The sequence below is a fragment of the Lissotriton vulgaris genome, chromosome 6 (assembly GCF_964263255.1).
Source record: "Lissotriton vulgaris chromosome 6, aLisVul1.2, whole genome shotgun sequence".
In the NCBI taxonomy this organism is placed as follows: Eukaryota; Metazoa; Chordata; class Amphibia; order Caudata; family Salamandridae; genus Lissotriton; species Lissotriton vulgaris.
This window is the reverse complement of record NC_141694.1, coordinates 1439893523-1439917151: the sequence shown is the minus strand read 5'-3', so window position 1 is coordinate 1439917151 and position 23629 is coordinate 1439893523. Positions and strand designations below refer to the sequence as shown.

At 43.1% G+C, this 23629-nt stretch overlaps 1 protein-coding gene across 2 annotated transcripts in view; it reads right to left on the bottom strand.

Annotated features, from left to right (window-relative positions):
• Positions 1 to 23629, bottom strand: part of LOC147708968 (protein-L-isoaspartate(D-aspartate) O-methyltransferase) — a 254816-nt gene that overhangs the window by 205047 nt on the left and 26140 nt on the right. For both annotated transcript variants that reach the window (XM_086927565.1, XM_086927566.1), the window contains exon 2: positions 13106 to 13210. In XM_086927565.1, the coding sequence (XP_086783691.1) occupies positions 13106 to 13210 (105 nt within the window). The remainder of the gene's footprint in view (positions 1 to 13105; positions 13211 to 23629) is intronic.

Below are 23629 nucleotides of genomic sequence, written 5' to 3'. Positions count from 1 at the left end.
AAGACAGCAGGCCGAATCTCTTTTACTCAACGGCTCCGTCATGGAAGGAAGAAACGCCCTTTTTCTCGAAAAAGGAATATATTTTACTTGCCAGACAGTTGTAAATTTTCCGGGAAAGTACATTAGCCTGGAATATTATAACATATGTTTGAAAAAAAAATATTGTTCGAAAATAATAAAAAGCGTAATTTTTAGGTCATATGACCAAGCTTTTCATCATTAAATTAACAAAAGTAAAATGAACCAATGAAAAGTTTTATTAACAAGTCACATGACCTGTTATGCTTACGTTACGCGCTGCGCGCCGCGCCTCGGATCACTTCCGGGTGCGCTAACGCGGCGTGTCATAAAACGCATTACGCGACAACGTAGGTCAAGAATATAGTCTAAATGTCTCCACCAACCACCGTTCAGAATACAACCCCTTTCAGCAGTCCAAAAAGTTCTGTTAAATGACAACAGAGGGGACAGGCAACAAGAACCATCAGTCAAAGAGGGGAGGGCAAGTTCTTCTCTTCCGGGTCATGTTGGGGCGCTACCGGAACTGATCGAATTGGTAGTCTACAGTGTTTCTGGATGTTTCAGACTAAAGCTGGCGTCAGCATGAGACCACTACCATCTCGTAGCTCCGTCGTGGCCATTCCACGAGCAATCATGGCAGCCGCTCCCCACCAGAAGCCTGCGGGAGTCGGAGGCCCCCAAGACTTTTGTAGAATCTTCACGGCTGAGGGGACGCTTTTCGAGAATGGGACCCAAGCCCTAGCAGACAAGCGTCCGAGTTCCAAGGTGTCCCAGGGCCATTTTAGTGGACCAGGCCCAAAACCGAAGAGCCGGCCGCCATTTTGAGAGTCCTGTGGCAGCCGCCTATCGCTGCACCGCAAGAGCGGGCGCATCTCAACTACATGGTGAGCGAGACGCTGTAGTCGCAAGAGCGGGCGGAAAACAGCTGAATGGCGGAAGAGGCACAGTGTAGCAAAAGCGGGCGGAATGGCAACTAAAACGATAAAGGGGCGCCCCACTACAGCTTGTCTTCAGGTCAAACGGATTGTGGGACAAGGTCCAGAATTGAAGAGTCATCAAAAGGCAAAAAGTTCCGCCGGACCCCGGGAGCCGGCCGTCTATGTCGGGGGCGATCTCAGGCTACACCAGTGCTATAAGACTTGGGGAGGGTGTCGGAGCCAAGCGTCTTCTCCGAGTCCATGGCCATCACACTGCCCCTCAGGGGCCTCCGTCAAGCTGTTTAGGAAGGTAACATATCACATTGTTTTCTAATGCAGTCAGGTCCACAAACGACACTCACTTACTTTGAGAATAGTGAAGCTGCAGTAGGTGGAAATAAGCTTCAGACAGTGTTACAAGCGCTGCTCAGAACTCTTAACTATGGCACCCAACATCCAGAACTTATGCTATTTGAGAATGGTAGTGACATCGAAGCATCTCAGGGACCAAAACCATTAACGTACTTTCACGTATGAAAATCTTACTTGGGGAGGGGGCAGGAGCGAAGCGCCCCCTCCCAGTCAGCGCCACCACACCGTATGTTGAAAATCTGAAGCCATCGTTCTACAAAGTCAACCAAACTTGGATTGAAAAATCTAGAAAAATGTACAAACTGAAAACCAGTTTTGGTCTGCATAGCATCAGTAACAACGCTTGAGTCAGCTTTGTGTCAAGCCGCCATTTTGATTCAACAAAGCACAGGCATTGAAAAAGGCTGAAATTCAGAACTCTAAACTATGGCACCCAACATCCAGGAGCTTGCTATCCGGATCTTGGAGCCTTGTGCTGTTTTCGATCTATTCACACATCGGTCCACTACTGACATCATCTTATAAACCAACGTTATGTAAATAGTTTTTTAATAAAATGTTTTACCCTGTTTCTTTGCTGGTGTGTTGTCTATATTTTTAATATTTGCATAGGGTTTGTCATTATTTTGTGCGGGATGGGTGATGGAGCCGAGCTGTCTTGCAGCCCTCATGGTGTGGAGCTCAGTTCATCTCACTATTTTCGTATTTCTCAAGAAGGGTTGTTCCTAATATTTCTATTTTAGCGAGGTCAAAAAGAGATCCAATTAGTGGCCTACTGATTTTGCTCGATTACTTTTATTTTTTTACACGATTTTTCACTATCTGCAAAGACTAAACAGAGTATTGCGACTTTGTGCTTGTTTGTAAATAGAGAATGATCCAAAGAGAACCAATTCTAAAACAGTAAATGCTTGGACAACAATCAATCAAATGGAGAGACAAGGAGGCACGACGGATTACAACAGGGGTAAAGGCCTGCGTTAACTACCCTTCAGTATCTGCAAAGAGAGAGTACTACTAAGGCAAAAGAGGGGAGGGGGGGGGGTGCAGCGTTCAAAGCACATCAGCGTGCATAAATACGAAAATGTTTTTATCTATCACGTACTTGACATTTTAAAGCTTTTCATATTTGCTATTAAAAAACCAATGAAATTCACAGAAAAAACCATAGGTTATAGTGGATATATAGTTAGGAATTTGCATTTACAAAACCTTGAAAATTCAATGAAAAAACCATAGGTTATAGGCCATATATAGTTAGGAATTAGCATTTACAAAACCTTATTTTACTCGCATAAAACCATTGAAATTCCATATATAGTTAGCTAACTATAAGCGCTAACTATATATCGCGCACCCGCAATCCACTGCTGATGATGTCACATATTACATCATTCATGACATGGTCAGTGACATCACTGATGACATCACTGATGACATCTCAAATGACATCACTGATGACAACTCAAATGATATCAATGATGACATCTCAAATGACATCACTGATGACATTACTGATGACAACTCAAATGACATCACTGATGACATCTCATTTGTCATCACTGATCACATCACTCATGTGATAATACAATGAACCTCTTCAGACTCTAATATAACCTTACATACACTCAGTATAAACAGACACTCACAGACTGTCACTCATCCATGGAGTTACTCACACACCTAGTCAGTCATGCAAAGAATCAATCACACCTCCATTTCCTCAACTATACAGTTATACACATCTTACTTATTCAAACATATAATAACACATATTTACTCTCTTATATAATCCCTGATACAAGCTCACAGTGATCGATACAGCCACTCACACATTCACTGGCTCTTATGTTCAGTTATTTATATATCTCAACTCTCACATGTATTGTGTTTTACATACGTACTTACTTGCACATGTAGCAATGAGAAATCCATTCACTCACCAACACACCCATGCACAGTCAACCGCCCATATAGCTGTTTCCACATGCACTCTTGAACTCATACTCCTAGTGAATCAACTGCTTACACATCTATGCACAGAGTCACGCACCTCCCAGCCACCCACACACACACTCAGCCTCCCATTCAAATATTTGGGCAACCAATCAATAACCCATATGGCCACTCTTATAGCTACTGATCAACACATGCAGCAGCTTACACAACATCAAACATACTGATGCACGAATTAAGACAGTTTAGTCACTAACCCATGTACTCAGTGAGACACATTTAATCACTCACTCATACAGTCAGTCATGCACCTACTAAATTCTTCATCCAGACACTTATACATCCACTCATTCTTCAATATGTGAAACATATTTAAACTTTACAGACACATACAATCACTGGATGTTGTGATCAGTGATGTCATCAGTGATGTCACTGACCATGTCATGAATGATGTAATATGTGACATCATCAGCAGTGGATTGCGGGTGCGCGATATATAGTTAGCGCTTATAGTTAGCTAACTATATATGGAATTTCAATGGTTTTATGCGAGTAAAATAAGGTTTTGTAAATGCTAATTCCTAACTATATATGGCCTATAACCTATGGTTTTTTCATTGAATATATATATATATATATATATATATATATATTTTCATTCCTCAACAATTGTCCCTTCACCCAGGAACATAACAGGAGCACACTCGGGCTTGAATTTTAAAACATTTATTTCATCTCGCATGACGCATTTCAGCCGCATGGCCTTTATCAAATGCTGTGTGATGAAAACCGATCGTTAATGTTCCAATGTTTAAATAGCTTATGACGCTCACCTTCTTTGTCGTGGCAAGCAAGAGAGGACTGCATTTGCTTCATGGTCCTTTTGTTGTTTTTTTGGGCACCATCATTGAATGTGAGTAAGTGCATTTCAGTCCCATAATAATGTTGTTTCATTTTCCTGTTGACTTTGGAAATAAATTTCCTTCCTCATGATGGGTTAAATATTCATGCCTTACACAAATGTCCGATATTTAGGCCACTGTTAGTCTCTCTCCAGGTGCAGTTATTTTATGATGCTATTGCTGTAACTTGCCTTTCGTCAGCCACTCAGTGCATTGAAAGTGCGGATGTAAGTAATCAGCGCTTATACATGTCGTCATGTCCCAACTCCAAGGTCAGCAGGCACATCTTTCATTTTGCTCGGGTGGTTCAGGCAGTTTTACAAACTGCCGAACTCCTTACGTGACGGGTGCCTCCTTCGTGCATTTGGCTTGCACGTAATTAATTCCTCAACAATTGTCCCTTCACCCAGGAACATAACAGGAGCACACTCAGAAATTCTGAAATGCACTGAGTGGCCTAAATATCGGACATTTGTGTAAGGCATGAATATTTAATCCATCATGAGGAAGGAAATGTATTTCCAAAGTCAACAGGAACATGAAACAACATTATTATGGGACTGAAATGCACTTACTCACATTCAATGATGGCGCCGAAAAAAACAACAAAAGGACCATGAAGCAAATGCAGTCCTCTCTTGCTTGCCACGACAAAGAAGGTGAGCGTCTTGAGCTATTTAAACATGGAACATTAATGATCGGTTTTCATCACACAGCATTTTATAAAGGCCTGGCGGCTGAAACGTGTCATGCGAGATGAAATAAATGTTTTAAAATTCACGCCTGAGTGTGCTCCTGTTATGTTCCTGGGTGAAGGGACAATTGTTGAGGAATTCATTACGTGCAAGCCAAATGCACGAAGGAGGCACCCGTCACGTAAGGAGTTCGGCAGTTTGTTTGGCATTTGTATGAACATCTATACTACTATTATAAAGAGAGAACTGTGTTCTTTGAGCCAGGTAAACTCGAAAAGTACACCACCAATCCAAACACCCAATACATGTTTGAAAACGTCAGGGCAAGCAGAAGGACATAGGCTATATAAAAAAAAAAAATTATACGTTATTTAAAAAATTTACGATTAAAAAAAAAAGTAGTCCCTTGGAAGTAGAGCCGGCCGCGACTATCGTGCTGACTTCAGCACCGCGGGGAGGAGCGGCGTACAGGAGCACGAGGAACAGCGGCGGACATGAGTGCGGGGAGGAGCAGCGCTGAAATGTCTCCACAGAATCAAAAGGTAGGAGCGGTGAGCGTCGGACAAGCGGTGAGGCGGAACGGCGCTGAAATGTCTCCAAATGTCTCCACAGAATCAAAGGGGAAGAGAAGTGAGCGTCGGACAAGCGGTGAGGCGGACAAGCAGTGAGACAATCAAAAGGGAGGAGCGGTGAGCGTCGGACAAGCGGTGAGGCGGACAAGCGGTGAGTAATATTGAAATGTCTCCACAGAATCAAATCATCGCTGTGTGTTGGGCTGCTGGTGCAAGCCCCATCTCTATGCTAACGTGATGTAAGGATAAAACGAGAGGCCCGAGCAGCGCAACACTGTGCATTAAGTAATGCGATTGATTGACAGTCAGCAAGAAATGTCTCCACAGAATCAAATCATCGCTGTGTGTTGGGCTGCTGATGCAAGCCCCATCTCTATGCTAACGAGATGTAAGGTTAAAACGGGAGGCCCGAGCAGCGCAACACTGTGCATTAAGTATTGCGATTGATTGACACAGTCAGCAAAGTTGATCAAAAAAGGCTTTAGAGACAGAATGTCAAGTGGGATTTAGAAAAAACAGTCATTGGCAAACATCGGGGCGGGCGGGGGCCATGAAGACTGATTGATCACAAGCATTTTTCTCCCGGACAAAGTTGGGACGGGCTGCTAGTATATATACCTGCATCCCTCTTGAGATATATATGGACAAAGCTAAACTTCTCCGAAGGGCTATTATGATAATGAAACACATGTTGGCGGTTGCTTTTATTCATTCCAGGTTGGCTTGGATGGTATCTTAGCAGTCCAGAGCAGTAACACTGTGCCTGGAGTAGTACAAGGCTTTTGTCATTTTACAGTTTGGCATGGATGGCACTGTGCTAATCCTATGCCTAGAAACAGTGCTAGAAAAACAGACATTTGAGGTGAGCAGAGTGTCACAGGGTGCTCTTTACAGGAGCTGCCCCCACAGCACCTAAACTTGGTAACATCCCAGAGTTGTGTGTGTATGTATATATATATATATATATATTTATTTTTTTTCATTGAAAAAACAAAGGTTACATGGACGTTATAGTTAAAAAATCAGCAGTTCTAATGTTAGCCGAGCAAACTACAATGTCCCCGCAATGCACTGCTTATGACCTCACATATTGATCACTCATGGCATGCTCAGTGACGTCACTGATGACATTTCACATGATAGCACCGATAACATCATCCAGTGAGTGCGATTGTTTTCTAAAGGTTTGAGTGTTAAACATATATACCATTAAAATGGATAGTTTTTAAACATGTGAGAAATATTCCTAGCCAAGCCCCGATGACAATGTATTTAATGAACTAAGAAGCACGTCTGCAGTCAAGCGTTATCTTATATGTAGCTAGATTTGCATTCTATATGGAGTTAATGTTTAGTTCATTAAATCAAACAAGAGAGTTTTCTGTACAGCAAATGTTCTGAACTCGCTTATTTGAAGGTGCTCTCATATGTGATAAGGAAGAAAATGGAGTCTCGGTGAATTAAAATACCTGCCTATGATAACATAAGTTGAAACCAGTTAATGGCTCAAGAGCATTATAATGAGGTCGAGTAGATTGTTTAAGTCTATTAAAAAAAATCTGGATTTTGAGGCCTGACAATTGTACAAACAACAAGTAGAGACATTTCAATTTGAAAAATTGACAACGAATATGTAAACATGCCACAGATCGAGTCATCTCCAAGTTCTACAAAACCTGCTGAGCTGCTAAGAATAGACCGGGCGGCATCTGGCTACTTTGTGCATTATGGCGATTTTCATCAGATCCAAGTCAACCTGAACTGCCAACAATGCCTCTCCCTTTTAAGCTACGAGTTTATGCTTTTATTTTTAGCTGAAAAAGAATTTCTTCATTGTTCCCTGGACACATCTCTGGATTACTTTTCCTAGTGCTTTGGATTGCTATAGTGACTGTCTTTTTCTTACTTCTGAATAGACACTTTCTCCCAGAAAGCTCTGCAGTACAACTAGTGACCTTGCATCATCGCACCGTGAACTATGGGATTTGTCCCTGGTGAACATCAGAGCAGTTCCAGCTCCTGTAGGAATTGTATGATGTGTATGGTCCTACTGATCGTTTGCAAATCCCTTACTTATTTAAGATTTCTTTAAATGACATCATTACCTCTAGTAATTTCTTTCATGATTGGGACATTGAAACTGTTCTAAATCTGAAAACAAATTATGCACAATCAGCTGCATGATGAATTGTATGATGGTAAAAGTAATTTGAGACATGTTCAGTTACTAGCATTATGGACACAATTTTATTTTACTTTTTTTTTTTTTTACACAAAGCTAGTATCCCACGCGCTGTTTATAATTACACCTAATGGGAACACTGCCCAACCTCTCCAAAAGGTTAGTTCAAAGCCTTTTGCACAGAGGTTTGCTTATTTTTTAGGTTTTGAGACATTAGTCCCAGCCTCTTATTACTATAGGTTTGCACCTACACTTGCACAGAAAAATATGCTAACCAACACAAAGCTGATATACTCTGCTTCCTTTATTTCCTAACTGTCTATACAGGGTTTTGACTTTTGGAAAAGCACAATAGACACAAAGTCTATCTGGGGGACAAAAGAATGCCAGGTTCAGGGAACTGAGGCCAAATTTAGAGCATGCCTCATACCACAGTAAATGATTTTCCTGAACAAGACAGTGAGTGCAAGGAACTTCAAGTCTTGATGTAGCACGAATAAAGGATTTGAGCACACCACATATTCCCACATTCTCACAATTCGAGAATTGGCAGCACTTTAAACACTTTAATGAGGATACACTATATACCATGATATGTAATGGTTCTTTCAATTCATCAGACTCCAATTGGAAGGGATGGTTAGATTGGCATGTGTACATAAAAAGGGGTGTCAATCTCGATTCCTAGGTAAAACCAAAGGCTTTTAGATGAATAGGCATGATCATCAATATTTACAGATAGAACACTTGGGGTGGTGACATCATATAGTGTTGGGAAGTTGTGCCTTGATTGGCTAAATACCTCAACACTTTCCAGGTGAAGCAACAGTTGTCCATTCTTTCTGATGACATGGATCGCAGGGATTTATATTAGGTCCCCAGAACCCACGTCAAAAATGTTTTGTATGGAATATACAATGAGCTATGGAAGATTTCTCAACAGAAGCGGCCGAGAGATTGTGTGAGATTTATAGGGTTAATTTAGAAAAGGCTTTGGTTGATAACGGTATGACCACATCATCATCCAGAATGTATTCACTGGGCAACAATGTGTCTTCCGCAATTGACATAATACAGCAGGACTGATCTATTTTACAACATGGACAGTCACAATTACGGTCTAGAGTAAAACTGAGCTGGATGTTACTAGCGTTACCTTTCGGCCACTTGCCATGGCTTTACATTAACAGTACAACCCTGTTTTTAGCATATGATCTAACAGAAAGACAGCTAACAATGGCAGGTAGAGATGTTAAATATAGCAGGTTGCATATTGAAAAATTAGACCAATTACCTTTCACAGTGGCTGAGACACTACCCACTAACTGGATAATCCATGGTTACATCACCCTAACGGTCATGACCTTTCAATTTCAACATTATCTCCAGTCCAACAGGTAGGCAGATATGATGCTCTAGGGGAAGGATATACACACGAGTATTGGGAATTACTTTTCAGGATACTGTTAAATTGCTGCAAGCTGCTCTTAGGTTTACAAGGACATTTCTCTTCATGGGGCATGCAATCCTTCAATGGCGAACTTGTCTTGTTATCTAGGCAAATGTCGAAATGTGGTATTAATCCTAGGTTGCCATTGAATGCAAGTTTACTAAGAGATACATAGGCAGCACTATCAGAACACTAGGGGAGAGGATTGGGGGAACACATACGGGCAGTAAAACAGGGTGATATGAGGTACCCTTTAGCTGCACACAGGTCTATCTGTCCGTCACAGATTAACAACAAACGGTTTCAATTCTATAGACTTGAACACACACCAAGACACCCGAGAGGGGGCAACAGAGAACTGGACTTACGTAGAAGAGAAGCACTCTGGATTTTGAAGCTCAGGAGTACAGAGTGCGGACTTAACATTGATCAGGAATTACATTATTTCCTGGGTAATTAAATGGAGACATATGTATGGTCTCACATGCTCCTGATACATATATGTTGCAATGCCGCTAATTGAAATTAATGAGTCAAGAATGCGGAATGAGTTGGAAATTCAAAAGTGAGACTATGACAATGCAACACAGCGATTGATTTCTTTCCTTTTTTCTTGTATGTAAAACTCACTTATATTTTTATCTCGATTAAGAATACTATCAATATTGTACATACTGATAAGTACATTGTTAACTATACGGTTTAAGATTCTTAATGTTCTAATCTTAATGGATGGAGGGAAATAGGAGACATGAGGACACCTTACTTGATACTTTGATAATAGGATACCCACACTATCACTTCAATCATTGGAGGAACAACGACAGAAGTTTCTCCACATCTCATAACAACGAGATGTACTTTGTTTAGACACTATAAAAATAATGGAACACACAGATAAAACCACTTGTTTTTAGAAGTAGAAATTAGCACTCTGATCACTTCAATATTAAATTCCTTCAAATAAATTACACCGACATACGTTTCGTATATAGAATCATGTTAGAGGATTTCCGCGTTTCAGAATTCTTACTTATATTTAGATTTATTTATTGTTTATTTTTAACACTGCAACCAGTATCATTATACGATTTGCGCTGGATTTATATGTAAGATGGCGGTCATTTTTGGAGACCCACTCTCATGGGCCTGCACACCGCCATGGACGCACGTCTAACGTAGACACGCCCACACAGGCAAGAATCAGGAAGTGGTTTTAAATACATGTCGGGACCGTTACCCGGGAGTTGTAATCCGAACTCGGGAACAAACGTGGAGCGGGGCGCTGGGCACTAGGAGACATTTATCAGAGGTGAGGCGATTACCGTGCTGAGAACATTTTGTTCATTTTAGGGCGTGGTTCGCCAATTTACAGGTGTGGTTTAATGGATGGATTTGTCTCCCTCAGGGCTGATACTGGTGCTTGTGGGCTATTTCGTAGCGTACCATTCTGGTTTTTGAAAATGACAGATAAGAGATAAGATAATGAATGTTATATTTAGACTTTGGATTTTTTTTATGAATTAAAAGTAACAAACTCATTTAAGTCAGTATTTAACGATTATCTGGGATGACTTAAAGAATTTTAAAATGATTAGTGGATAAAAACAATGTTGGGTCACAACAGATTACACTAAGTTTTCATTATGCAGTTACAGACACCAAGGGTGGGTGCCTGATTACGATACTTTTTGCAAGCATATACTGTGGAACAGGGATAGATATTTAGGTCATAGAATGCCTATGGATTATAATATAAGGTATAAGTTTACTGACACTTATACCTCTATTAGGCTTCACAGATACCTGCACTAAAGACATAAGGGAGATACTTGATCGAAATAAAGTTGGCACGTCGAAAGGATTGGAACCTCAATGTGGGTTGGAATTAGCACCAAATTTCAAGTAGGTGTTGATATATGGAATATGGAGTGCTTATGTTTAAGTACAGTAGATCACTCATAGTGACTATGAATTCGCACCTAAAGTATGGCATGCTTTTTTTTGTTTAATTTTTAGAAATTATGGATCTGAAGCATTAGGTATTTATCAATTTTGGTTTGGCGCAATATTAATAGCACAGTAAATCTGTCATGCTGGGTTACACGCACGAGTGATATGGAATTCAAAACCTATCATATCACCTCTTGCCAGCTCCCTATAAGACACGAGGCAAATAATTATACGAAATAATTAGCTCAATCCGAAATAATATTTGCCATATAACAATGTGTAATATGTACTATGTGCAAAATCAATGTGGCACATTAAATATATGGGCACTTTAAATGTTTTACATTTATACAGCCTTGAGGAAGTCGTGGGACAGACCCCCCCCCCCCCCAATTGCAACAAAACGCTTGTTGGCTGTTTTGACTACTTTAAAGACAAGAATGATGGAATAAAAACAACGAACAACCGATTGGAACTGTCAAAAAATTATTTACTTGTTTGAGCATGAATGATAGGGAGACCTTTATGAAAGTTTGACGTGTGCTGGGGAGGGTAATAATTTGTCTTGTTATCTGAAGGGTTCTCCAGCTCCAGTGATTAATCCGGTGTACAGGCTGCTCTTGAATGAGAGCTATTTGACTACGCAGCGGTCTGACATCTCATGAGTGGTGTCCAGTTTGTGACCAAGAAGGGGTCCTTCACTCTATCCAATCAGGAAATGGGGTTGGATCGTCCCCCGGGGGGGGGGGGGGGGGGGGGGGGGGGCGGTGCTTGGCTTTACATCTACACGCACTCTAGGTACACTTAGAGTAGGGTCTGCATCGTAGGAGTACGTCTGATTACTGCCTTGTTATATATGCTTGCATATATACATTGCTTCTTCCCCATGGTAGAACTCTACCTACTAGTTACGCTTTTGGTGCTTGTAATCATGTTTATCAGCTTCGGTCTACTAATCATTGCAGCACACGTATTTTATGCAAGAATTATATTGGTTCAATAAATATTATTGAAAATGTCCCACTGTGTATTCTCTGTATATTTCTCTGAGAATAAGTGAGCACGAGTGATTGAGCGAAAGGTTCTGTACTGGTTCCACAATACCTGAAGGGTCAGGGTTTTCCCGTTTAGTGGTTGTCAGAAACCATTTGCTCCCTGGAAGGTTAGGATGGCTTATGGAGGCACTGTGATCTAGCTGGTTTATAGGCCAACATATTCTGCGGGGGTGTCCGGAATCAGTCTAGACACCAAGCCCTTGGTTTATATGGTCGAAAAAATGCGAAGATCCTATGGATTGGTAGGAACTACACAACACTAGGTGTGGTCATTATGCATGCAGGTACAAACATATAACCACATAATACGTCTGGAACAAGTAGCAAATAACATTAATGAATGACCTCAACTTACCCACAGAAAAGCACATTTAATCCAAACATAAAATAGACTAAAAGTTGGACAATAAAGCCTCTACTGAGATTTATAGCAATTCTGGCCAGTCACAACAGAAGATTAGGCATCCTCAAAATATTCCTTATGGTATAAGGAGTGCACATTTCCTTAAATGAATACAATGTAGGGGTGTATACCTAGCGTCACACAGTATCACGTCACACAGTATCAAAACACACCCTCCTCGCTATATTGACAACCATCCACCATATTTCATTCTGGTACAGGAAGAATGCACATGAAAGCAATAGCCTCCTTACAGTGCTCAGGATTCTGCTCCGACAGATCACCTCATTGTAGGAGCTTGCAGATGCAACTGTCCAAATGTTTTAGAAATAAGTCATAGAGGTCTTCTAGGAAGAGGGAAGAAAGTGCCCTTTTTTTTAAAATACACTTTATAGTTCGAAAGCAGATAAAAAGGACATATGACTAGAGATTTCCGCAAAGAGGATTGTGTACAGGTGAGAAAAAAAAAAAGACTAAGTGAAAACTGCCCTGTAAACCTAAATACTCTGGGTAGGCTAAAGCAAATTATTGGAAAGGACAAAACTATTTTCAAGATGGACAATAAACCAGATGCTATAACATTTAATCTAAAGAAACTGTGTACTTTAGTACAAATAGGCTTACCTATTGATTGTGGGGAGTCCATATATGGATTGCATTTCGCATAGTGTCTACGATCTGTGCACAGCATTACTTCAAAAACTTTATCAGATTTTATTATTCCATTTTCTGAAAAAGAATATTCAAGAATGAAAAGGTTAGGTTATTGAATGGATGTAATATGAAAAAAGTTAATAGTGTTATGATTTAATTTTTGAGTGCTAATCACAGAATAAGCAACAAAATCATCTGGGCTTCCAATTGTCCAAAACTAAGACACAATGATACGACTTTCAATTAATAAAGTACACATTTTTCTCTTTGGAAAAAAGGCACTTAATTAACAAAAATTAAGAAGCATACTTGGAGACGTGTAGTCCTGACAGATTGATTGACATTTTACATAAGTGTTCCCCCAGACATAAGGGACTCCGAGCTACTGAGTAACCCTTGCGATTAGCATCATCCATTGTCTCTGCATACTACTAACTTGGTACCAGTGTATATTTCAGTAAAGAACCATCAAACTCATTTTTTGGCTTTGATTCTTATGGTTAGCGAAGACGAGCAGACACGCATTACACATTAAAGGATATGCATAGAAACTAAGATACAGTAAATACTTAAACATGCAATCATTTGAACGTCCGGCTAGAGCCATTACCTTTTGATAGCAACATGACTTACAAGATTTCAAAAGGATACAGGCATGAAGAAAAACAATTTCCAACCAGAGGTGGGCAATCTGGCTCTTTAGTACATAATACCTCAGTCTTGAATGTATAGACCCTTTTTAAAACCTGGCTACAGATAGCTTTAGCTGTCTGTTACAAGAGTTACCCCTTTGGGTGCTCAGGATGACCAGTAGCCGTCGTGAGCCACGGTGCTCATGTGACACAGGGCACCGGAAATCCCTCTGGTGTGGACAACAGAGGGATTTCTTTTTCACACAACAGCCTTGTGATCTGGGGAAGAGCTTCCCAGCTTCTGAGGCTGTCTATTTGGTATCTGTGAAATGACAATCAGCACACACAACACGTTGACGTCATTTCATATATACTGAAATGAGCTAATAGTCTCCTTTCAGTTTCACTTTCTATGTGCTCAGGAGACTGTCTCTGAGCACTTAGAAAGTCAGGAGAGGTATCACTGGAAAGGGGAGAATGAATATACCCTTTCCAATGATACACCTCCCTAGTGGATCCCTGCTTGGGGATCGCCGCAGGAGGGCGATCCTCAAGTAGGGATCCACTCACTAGACTCCAAGGAGGGGAAGCGACCCCTTGGGCAAGGGCCTTTTCTCTACTCCAATTCTTTGGGGGGCAATTCAGTCTCTCTGAGCCCCCAATCTGCCCCCCTCCACCCCCCCAGTGCCAGAAAGCCGTCAAGAATGTTGCATTGCTATAAGAGAAGGGGGCTGCCCAAGATGAGCATGCAAAATTCCAGTCTTTCTGCCTCCCCTAGAGGGCAGTTGGGGGCAGTAGCCCCTGATCTGCCGCCCTGGGGGCAGCAGAGCCCACTAGGCGCCAGCAATTATGCTGGCCTTTTTATACGTGGGGGTGAGGACATATCAATGCCCCCCACCCCTCAAGAAATATTGCCAGTCTTTCTGCCCACCTTGGGGGCATATCAGCGCTCCTCAGGGGGCACCTCTCTGCCACAAGAACCTGTTCAGGACTGCCTTGATCTAAGCTAACCATGTGCAAGCCATGTGCAAGGGATAAAAGACCTCTACCTCAAACGTGCCTTCCCAAATCCATTTACGTAACCCTCTAATCCGAACTTCTGTTGCCTCCAGATCGCACGTTCCTGCAACCGACCTCTCCCTCCCCCCCCTCCCCATTTCCTGGGGTTGGCCTCGCTACGGATATGACTTTGTCCTCACTGTCTCGGGCCAGTACAATCTCTTATTGGTATGCGTATTCTATCTGTGGTCCTGCTATACGCTCACTTTGTGCGCTTTCGATTCATTATACTTATACATGTTGGACTTGTTGTTCGCTTAGCCTTCTGTGGATTGTACTCGCTATTGTGACCTACCCATATCTGGTTGTGAAGCGCTCCGATGCCCTCGGGTCTGGCCAGCGCTATAGAAAACTCCAAAAATAAAAAAATATATATATATTATACGGGAAATTTTCAGAGGCAGGGAAATCATTTTAAATATTGTGGCTCGCCCATACAGGGACAGCGGTAGATGAAACCATATCAGGGTCTCCTCACGGACGGTTGGGAGTAGTGGAGTAATAGGTGTCCACAATGTCGTGGGGCACTGTGAAATAAGAACTCCTAGATATTTGAATCCTTCCGTCGCATGGGACAGCTGCGCAGCCCAGGTTTCGCGTCCCAGGCCACCACATATACGAAAGAGCACCGATTTAGAGGGATTAGCTCCCAGGCCCGAGGTCTCCCGAGTACCCAAAGAATCTGAAGAATTCAAGGACCAAGGGTCATTCATAAAAAGACAGCACATCGTCTATATATAGTGAGATTTTGTCGGATCGTTCTTGTGACCACTCAAACCCCCAGATCAATGGGTCTTGCCGCACCGAGGCAGCCATGGGCTCTATGGCCAACGCAAATAACGGGGACGGGGAACAACCCTGCCTTGTACCGTGGCATATAGGAAAGGATACCGATCTGTGTCCCGCCATCCGCACCGAGGCCGAAAGGTCTTTATATAGTAACTGGATATATGCCAGAAAACACGGACCTAAGTTGATGGATCAGAGGAGTTCCAATAGATAGGTCCAGCTTAAAGAGTCAAACGCCTTATCTATGTCAGCCAGAAGAGTGGCCGTGGGACGGCCTAGCTCTGAGGCGTTGTGTGATTGGACCTTTGTGCCATGAAGCCGGACTGGCCGGGGGGGAATGAGGTCTTGGATGCATGAGCGGACGCGATCTGCAAGAACTTTGCCCAGAAATTTAGGTTCGAAATTAAGCAGGTTGATAGGACGGTACGAAGAGGGGTCTTACGGGCTCAGAGTTCATCTACAGTTATTGGTGAGTCTAGTTGGTCTCGTACGCGGTCTATGAGCTTTTGGGGGTGTATGTCTGTTAGGAACTTCTGTATAAGGGCGCTCGATAGGAGTTCTTTCTGTCTATATAGGGAAGCATAATAGGCTGCGAATACTTGGACCACCGCTTCTGGGGAGGAGCACAGAACTCCATCTGCGTCTCAAAGTGCCGGAATGGGAGTAGGGGAAATCGTGGCCTGGCACAACAGGTGAAACATTTTACTAGATTTGTCACCCCACTGATAAATCCTGTGCTGTGTCGCCAGCCAAACCATGCGTGCCTCTTTGATGAGATGTTGATGTATTTGGAGGAGATTGCACCTTAATGTTTGACTGGCACCCATAGCAAGTTGTGCTTCAAGGGACCTCTGGCGGTCTTCTAATTCCCCAATTTGGGCTAGACTTTTATGTTTTTCAGCCGCAGAAAAGCTAATTTCAACCCCCCCTCCGAATTGTGGGTTTAAGAACCTCCCACAGACTAATACTAGACAGGGCCGAAGCGGTGTTGGCCGAGAGGTAGATGGAAATGGCCTGACAAAGGGCCTTCTGGTATTTGGGGTCTTGGAGGTGCCAGGGGGACATACACCACCGAAAGGGAGGCTTCGGAGATCCTAAACACAGCTTTAGTAAGACCGGTGAATGGTCTAATAATGCCCTGTGCAGGATAGAGACGTGGGATACCCTGTGTATGTAACTATGAGGCAGAAAGACAAAAAATAGGCACGATAGGGTGCCATCAACGATGGATAGGAATGTAAAACCTCTCTCAGAGGGGTGATAAGCTCGCCACACATTCGACCACCCAAGTGCAGTAGCCAGGAGAGGGTGTTTGGATCTACGTGGTTGAGACTCATGCCCCGGCTCGTGCAGGCGATCAAGGGGTGCATAACGTCGTTCCAATCACCACCCTTCAGAGTTACGCCGTCTGGGAGCTCCCCCCACACTTGTGAAATTCTATCAGTGAAGGTGTGCCCCTGGGGAGGAGGAACGTAGACGCTGCATACGGTTACGCATTCGCCATGTAATGTACCTTATATAATGGTGTATCGACCCCCGGGGTCTAGCCACTGTTTGAATACGATGAGCGGGGCCAGGCAATGCACCATAATAGCCGTTCCCCAGGAGCCCCGTGTGAATCCTGAATAGTATACTGTGGTGTACCCGAATCTAATGAGGCATGGGGTGTCATTGCCCAGGAGGCGAATCTCCTGTAGGAGAAGGATGTCGTCCTTGCAACCTTTGCCCTGAGGGAGAACGGCACACCTTTTAGTTTTGTTAAGCAGCCCTCTATAACATTCTAGGATACTATGGTTAATTACCCCACCTGGGGAATATGTACGTATGATGTCATCTACCCTCTGTGGGGATTACTATCTCAATTGCGTGGGCGAAGGTTTGATGTGGTCTCTGTGTGTGCGCAATAACTACAACAGTATTAACTTGATAGGACTGAACTTTCCCCTCCCCCAAACCGACACCCCAATACTTCTACCAACGGTGGAGAGAAGCCCGGGCCCCAACAGGTGGTTGCGGGGGACCTACGCCAAGCATACCCAAACTTCCCATCAAGGTTAACCATAACAGTTCAGGGGCATAGCAGTTCCTAGAGTGCCCCCAAGCCATATTGGTCTCCCAGCAGTTCCGCATATATGAGGAAGTTATTGACGCTGGTCAAGGCCACAGGCCAGAGAGGTAAAGGCTGTCTGTTTACATTGCGACGCCTCATCCTGGGTCTGGACCAATGTTCCCTTTAATTTTTTTCCTCTGTGAGCGGCAGAGTAAGGTCTCTGTGCGCTGCAGCCAAGGCTATGTGCGCCAACAACCCGACCGCACTGGTAGAACAGGGCTTTAAATGGGATGAAAAAACTGTGTCTCTCTCAAAGGGGCATGACCGATGCAATTAAGAGCATGGCTTAAAAGCAGTTAAGCTAAAAATCTGTGCTTATCATGGTGCTCCACCTGACTGATATTTTGCTTCTTCTGTCATTGCATCCAGATATTAAATACAAGTAACATTACACCTACAAAAAGCCAGGACTATTAGCGTTGTCAATGGTTGTTTGTGGCATAAAGTTGTAAATAATATTGAAAATGCTTCTGCTCTTGTGGTAGAGGTTGTGGCTTAATGCTCGAGCTGCCGACTTAAGAGATGAGTTTTGAGTCTCGGGTCAGATTAACATCCTGTGATTCTCTGCAAATCAATTAATCTCCCCATGAATACAAATAATTAAATATATCATGTAAATCGCTCTAATACCCTTGAGGTTGAGTTAGCACTATTTAAAAATTGCTGCATTTCTTTTCTAACTGCAGGGCTGATAGTTTGCCTTTTGAAAAAATTTATGTTAAATGCAGCCTATGGTGGACGCAGTGATCAGAGGAGCAACTAGATGTAAACTTCAGGGGGAGGGGGCTAACACTTCCAGACAAGGCTGGGCCTAGTACTGGTCACACACCGTGCAACAGTGGCGCCCCCTCCTCTATTTCCTCCTACTGCAGGAATTCCCTCACCACCACTCAAAGTAGCGCACAACCGACCCCCAAGAGGACGACCAAAAGGAGACCAGGGCCCAAGTTAATAGATAGGATGGAAGGAAGGGAAGGGAACTGGAGAGGAAAAGAACTCTCCTTGTGTCGTATAACAGGAAAGGAGCCCCTCAACAGAGGTTAACTGTATGTGGAAACACTCAGAGGGGAGCCACAAACTGAACTCCTGTGAGAGCTAACCCAATGGCAATTGAAAGAGAAAAAGAGAAAAAGAGAAAAAGAGAGAAAAAGGAGAGAAAGAGAGAAAGAGAGAAAGAGAGAAAGAGAGAAAGAGAGAAAGAGAGAAAGAGAGAAGAAAGAGAGAAAGAGAGAGAAAGAGAGAGAAAGAGAGAGAAAGAGAGAGAAAGAGGAGAGAAAGAGGAGAGAAAGAGAGAGAGAAGAGAGAAAGAGAGAGAAAGAGAGAGAAGAGAGAGAGAGAGAGAGAGAGAAGAGAGAGAGAGAGAGAGAGAGAGAGAGAGAGAGAGAGAGAGAGAGAGAGAGAGAGAGAGAGAGAGAGAGAGGGAGAGAGAGAGAGAGAGAGAGAGAGAGAGAGAGAGAGAGAATACGCGTTGCACGTGGAAAAGAAGGAAACTGACTTCAGCCGCCGGGAGAGACTTATAGGACCTCACTGACGTCACGTACGTGGATTACGTCAGGGCGGGGTCGTGTGGCGCTGTCCCCCGGCGCGCAGAGGTGCTGCTGCAAAAAATTTCCAGATCTAGTCTGACGCCTGGGGATATTCTAAGTTAAAGAATCTGCGGCTAGATGTCTATCAGATACAATTCTTCAAGATTTTCAGCAAATCTTCATTTGCCTGAACAGCTGTAAATCAAAAACATTTCTGTCCCTTAAAGTTCCACAGATTTCTGCAAAATATCATTTGGTGTCTCCAGAAACGCAGACAAAGGCTTGTACTGTTCACACAACTAAATGTAGTATTTCCAAGTTCTGTTTATCAGGTCTTGGGGCTATTTCTATTCAACACAATGGAATCTGCGCTTCTGGGTGCTAAGAGGTATGCAGATCTTTCTTTTAACTCTCTCAGTGCGGAGATGCAAGTGTTGAAACTTTAGTGAATAGACCTCTTTTTAGATTACTTACCAGGCCAAACAAAGGATTCAGAATAGCATGAGAGCGTGCAGGACTCAGTGCAGAATTGACCCCACTTACAAGAGTGGGGACAGGAGTACCTTCATATTCCATTTAACAAGGCATATATCATTTATATTGGTGACACCGACTCTACTTTTACTGTGCTTGGTATCATTGCATCACAGAGGAAACCTAGTTGCCGTTTGATAGTAGCCATTTTAATTTTTAAGCTGTATAGAGTTTCTTTGTAGGAAGGTGTACATGTCAAGTCTCACTGGCCATCACATTGTACATTGGGTACAAACCAAAGTCAAAAAAATATTGCTAGTGTGGACACTTTCCAAAGAATCTCTAAAGCAAAAGAGTCTCCTAAGTTCTCAAGAAGTAGTGAGTCCACAGAGCTCGTACAATTTTTATTATGCAGTGAAGTGGGTTACTTAGGAATCAACTGGGTGGAGTTATTTGTGGACATTTGTATTCTTATCGAAGGTGTTTAGGAAGAAGTCAGCAATACATGGTCTGCAGAGGCTGCCCTTCACTCCTAGTGTTCTCCGCTGTCTGTAATTGGCACTCTAGGTCCCAGATGTGGAAAACTGTACACTTGTGTGAAAGTGGCAGAAACCACTTGTGTGAAAGTGGCATACAGAGTACTGGGTATGGTCAGAGCATACAGATAGTGCATAAATGTGTTTTCTCAACAACTCCCATCGTACACACAGCAGATAGAAGAATGGAGATAAAGAGAAAGAAAGTGCAGGTTTAGGGACGGTTACTCGACTAAGGCCCCTCTCACCCCACCACAGAACAGAAACTAGAGCCTGGTTTGAAGCTAATTCTATGGACTATCCCCTAGGAAATAGGATGCATATTGTAGCCGGAGGAGACCCCCCAACCAGTGGTGCCAGAGCCAATATCACAGCAACCCTAGGGCACCTAAACTTACAGGTTTAGTCATCCCACTCTTAAAAAATAAACTGCTGAAAATTCCACTACTCTTGATCACGTGGCGAGGACTGCATAACCCACACTGAGTCAGACATTTTGTCACTGTCACTGTCCATGCACCAATCCCAAGAATCCTTATATCCTGCAAAGAGCTGGTACATTAGCATCACTGAGGTACGCTAGGCATTTCCTACCCATAACATGGCCTAATATCACAGCTGTGGGAAAGTAGCATCTGCTTCTTATGGTTATCTATCTATCTTATGCTAATCAGGACCCTAGTCTATCTGATTTCTCCTAAAACGGTTGTGTATGTATTGAGGTACACTCCAGATTGAATACTTGGGTACCCTTGTCAGTCCCTAGTATATTGTACATATTTAGCAAGGGCATAAGTACCCCAGAGGTCTCCAATGGGCTGCAGCATGTATTATTCCACTCATGAGAGACCACTCAAAATGGAACTAGAGGCCTGCCATTGCAGCCTATGTAAGTTGGTGCATGCACCACTTACGAAAGATATAGGTTTACTATACCGTAGGGTAAATGCACTTAAAACCTTTAAGTCACCCCTATAGCAGGCCTTTACAATCATGAGGGCAGGGTGCTTGGTTCCAAGTGAGAGGATGCCCCTGCATGAGCAGGAAACCCCTGCAGCCTACGGAGTACATTCTCCTGGGTTGTCAGTGAAGCAGAACAGCAAGAACAGGCCCCTCACTTAGAAATACTTTAAACTCGGTGGTGCGTCCTACATTCGCATGAAGAATAACATTGTCCCACAAACAGAAGTTATTCAAAAAATATTGTCACATTTTATTTACATATTTTTCTGATACTTTAGAACATAATAGCAATATAAACTCATACTCATGACCACACAACATTCTATATATACATATTTATATTATATACACAAAGAACCCCCCCAAAAAACCAAATTCACATGCAAACATACCCAGTCAGTCAGAATCACTCCTACATTTCATCCAAGCAACCAGTTTCACCACAATCACCAAATCACAACAGACAATATTCAAAATGTAAACAATAGATAACAATTCATATCAATATATAATATAAAAATATAGAAAAAAGCTCTAGATAACAATTCATATCAATATAAAGTACAAAAACATAGGAAAAGCAAAAGAAGCGCCAACGCGCGTTTCGGAAAGGAATTTTTGTCCTAGACTCCTTCGTCAGGGCGCAAATAAATAATTGGTTCCATATATGTATTTCTTGTTCTGGAATTATAGGTACCAAGTTAATACTCCAAATTAATGGTCATGCGGGGGTACAATCCTAATTCAGAGGAATAATCTGAATTCATATCCCATTTTAATGAAGAATGGCACAAGTAAGGAAAACCGGGTCTAGTATGTTCAGACGTACAGTCTATAGAGCAGTCAGTGGCTCACAGTTGTAGGGAACCTTGCTACCCGACTATTTAATAGGTAGAGCGAGTGTCGGTCCTTAATCGAAACGACCACCGGGCAGGGGTCAGCCTCCCAAAGAATCAACTCCACAGGGTCAGAGTAGTTTCCAAGACGTCGGATAACGTGTCAGACAATTTTTAACCCCTTGACTGCTGGCCCGTTTCCGCCCCTGTGCTGTAAACAAATGAACAGGGGCGGGCCATGACGAACCCCAGCCGTCATCAGCACACGAGCACCGTAGTGCATGGCGGCTGGGGTTCGTCATCAGCATGCAAGGGGTTAAAGCTGGAAAACGAGCAGCGGTCCGTCGATAGTTCAAAAGGGATGCCAAATGATCGGGAAAGTAGTATCTGCTTCTTATGGTTACCCCCTCTTTTTGTTTTATGTGATACTGTTTTGACTAGTCAGACTGGGATCCTGCTAATCAGGACCCTAGTCTATCTGATTTCTCCTAAAACGGTTGTGTATGTACTGAGGTACACCCCAGATTGAATACTTGGGTACCCTTGTCAGTCCCTAGTATATGGTACATATTTAGCAAGGGCATAAGTACCCCAGAGGTCTCCAATGGGCTGCAGCATGTATTATTCCACTCATGAGAGACCACTCAAAATGGAACTAGAAGCCTGCCATAGCAGCCTGTGTAAGTTGGTGCATGCACCACTTACGAAAGATATAGGTTTACTATACCGTATGGTCAATGCACTTAAAACCTTTAAGTCACCCCTATAGCAGGCCTTTACAATCATGAGGGCAGGGTGCTTGGTTCCAAGTGAGAGGATGCCCCTGCATGAGCAGGAAACCCCTGCAGCCTACGGAGTACATTCTCCTGGGTTGTCAGTGAAGCAGCCATATACTAATATAGAGGGGCATTACATGACTGCGTGATGATCACCTCGAAAACGGCTGCAACAAACCCTATCATGTTTAATGTCAAACATGTTGGAATCATACCGCCACACCGTACTGGTGTGGGAGGAATGATTCCACCCACCAGGAGTGCCCTCCGTTAGGCTCTCAGTGTTTCCGGTACCAGCCTTCTAGTCCCGAACAGTACAAAATGGTTGCTGCCGACCAGAGACACATTTCTGCCCTCCTGCTGCTGAGCCAAGCTCGAGCAGGGGAAGACAGAACACTAGGCATTCTGTCACAGGAATTAGTGTATTAGGGCTGGGTAGGTGCGCTTGCCAGCACCTGAAAGTCTGCATGAGGGGTGCATTTTCCTAGGAGCTGCTGGGTCCTGCTCTGGAGTGAAATTTGACAAAGGACATAGGAGTAACATTCCTCCTGTCCAGAACCTCCCCGGGAGGGTCCATTGAATCTTTCTTACCCTCTCCTTAGGGTACTTACGGGCTTACCTGGGTGTAGGTCTCTAGATTCGTTGTAGATAAGATTCAGAACTGAAACCACCGAACTTCTACCGGCTGGGCCCTCTAGACTTCGCTGAACTTCGTTTGGGCATGACTTAGTCTCCCTTTCAGTCTGCTGCCTTGACTGTGCCTATGCACAATACAGGATCCGTGCAGGACCTG